The following is a 1,277-nucleotide window of genomic DNA, read 5'->3' as shown; positions in this document are numbered from 1 at the left end:
CACGACACGAGGCGCCACCTCGCGCACGACAGAGGCGCCACCTCGCGCACGACAGAGGCGCCACCTCGCGCACGACAGAGGCGCCACCTCGCGCACGACAGAGGCGCCACCTCGCGCACGACAGAGGCGCCACCTCACGCTGTGACACGATACCTTCACGACGGGCTGCATGCGCGGCGCGGGCGCGGGCGCGGCCATCAGCAGCTGCAGCCGCATGACCTCGACGTCACGCGCGAGCTCGTCACGGAGCTTCGTCAGCATCTCCACAGCTTCCACGCAGACCATCTCTATGCTCGTGCCGGGCAACACGTCGTGGAACTGGTTGAGCAGCAGTATCTCCCAGTACGCCTCGCTGCTCGCCGGCACCGCCCTGTAACGACATGGATACAGTGTTGGTGTGTGCACGTGTGTGTGTGTCTGTGTGCATGCTTGTTGGTGTGCGTGTGTGCGTGTGTGTGTGTGTGCGTTTGTGTGCGTGTGTGTGTGTGTGTGTGTGCATGCGTTTGTGTGTGTGTGTGTGTGTGTGTGTGTGTGTGTGTGTGTGTGTGTGTGTGTGTGTGTGTGTGTGTGTGTGTGTGTGTGTGTGTGTTGTGCGTTTTGTGTCGTGTGTGTGTGCTGCGTGCCGTGCATGCGTGCCCCATACCGCTGTGTGCTACGTGCGTGCGTATGTGCGTGCATGATAAATGTACTATATGATACTTATGTATGAGTTTCAATTCCCAAGAGAATGCTTCAGGTAATTGTACAGTAACTGTACATGTATTTTTACAGGTGATGGTGTAGGTAGTAGTACAGGTATTCGGACTGGTAAATGTTCAGGAAAACTTTCAGTTAATTGTACAGATAATTCTTCAGGTAATTGCACAGGTAACAGTGCATGTACTAATTGTACAGGTGACACCGATCAGCCGCGTACACCTATAGTGATCAGCTCACCTGGTCGCCTGGGTGCGGCTGATGCGCGGCTGCACCGACAGCATCGCCTGCAGGAACTCCCACTGCTGCAGCAGCATCTCACAGGCTCTGTTCAGCATCTTTATCTGTAACGAGCGCAAGAGATGCAAGAGATGCAAGAGTTCGTCCTGTCTCAATGTACTCTCAGTGAGATCTGTGAAGCTCTACCTGTCTCAATGATACAGGTAAACACGCAGGTAATTGCACAGGTGATGGTACGGGTAAACACGCAGGTAATTGCACAGGTGATGGTACGGGTAAACGCGTAGGTAATTGCACAGGTGATGGTATGGGTAAACACGCAGGTAATTGCACAGGTGATG

At 54.3% G+C, this 1,277-nt stretch overlaps 1 protein-coding gene across 1 annotated transcript in view; it reads right to left on the bottom strand.

The window, feature by feature from the left end:
• The window catches only part of LOC106813979 (alpha-mannosidase 2C1-like), a 24,072-nt gene that overhangs the window by 7,374 nt on the left and 15,421 nt on the right, over positions 1–1,277 (bottom strand). The window contains exons 14-16 of the mRNA XM_014818234.1: positions 1,123–1,126; positions 937–1,040; positions 154–370 (exon numbers count right to left, since the gene is read on the bottom strand). Coding sequence (XP_014673720.1) covers positions 154–370; positions 937–1,040; positions 1,123–1,126 — 325 coding nt within the window. The remainder of the gene's footprint in view (positions 1–153; positions 371–936; positions 1,041–1,122; positions 1,127–1,277) is intronic.

The sequence above is a fragment of the Priapulus caudatus genome, unplaced genomic scaffold (genome assembly GCF_000485595.1).
Source record: "Priapulus caudatus unplaced genomic scaffold, Priapulus_caudatus-5.0.1 Scaffold851, whole genome shotgun sequence".
In the NCBI taxonomy this organism is placed as follows: domain Eukaryota; kingdom Metazoa; phylum Priapulida; class Priapulimorpha; order Priapulimorphida; family Priapulidae; genus Priapulus; species Priapulus caudatus.
This window is presented reverse-complemented; position numbering and strand designations above follow the sequence as displayed.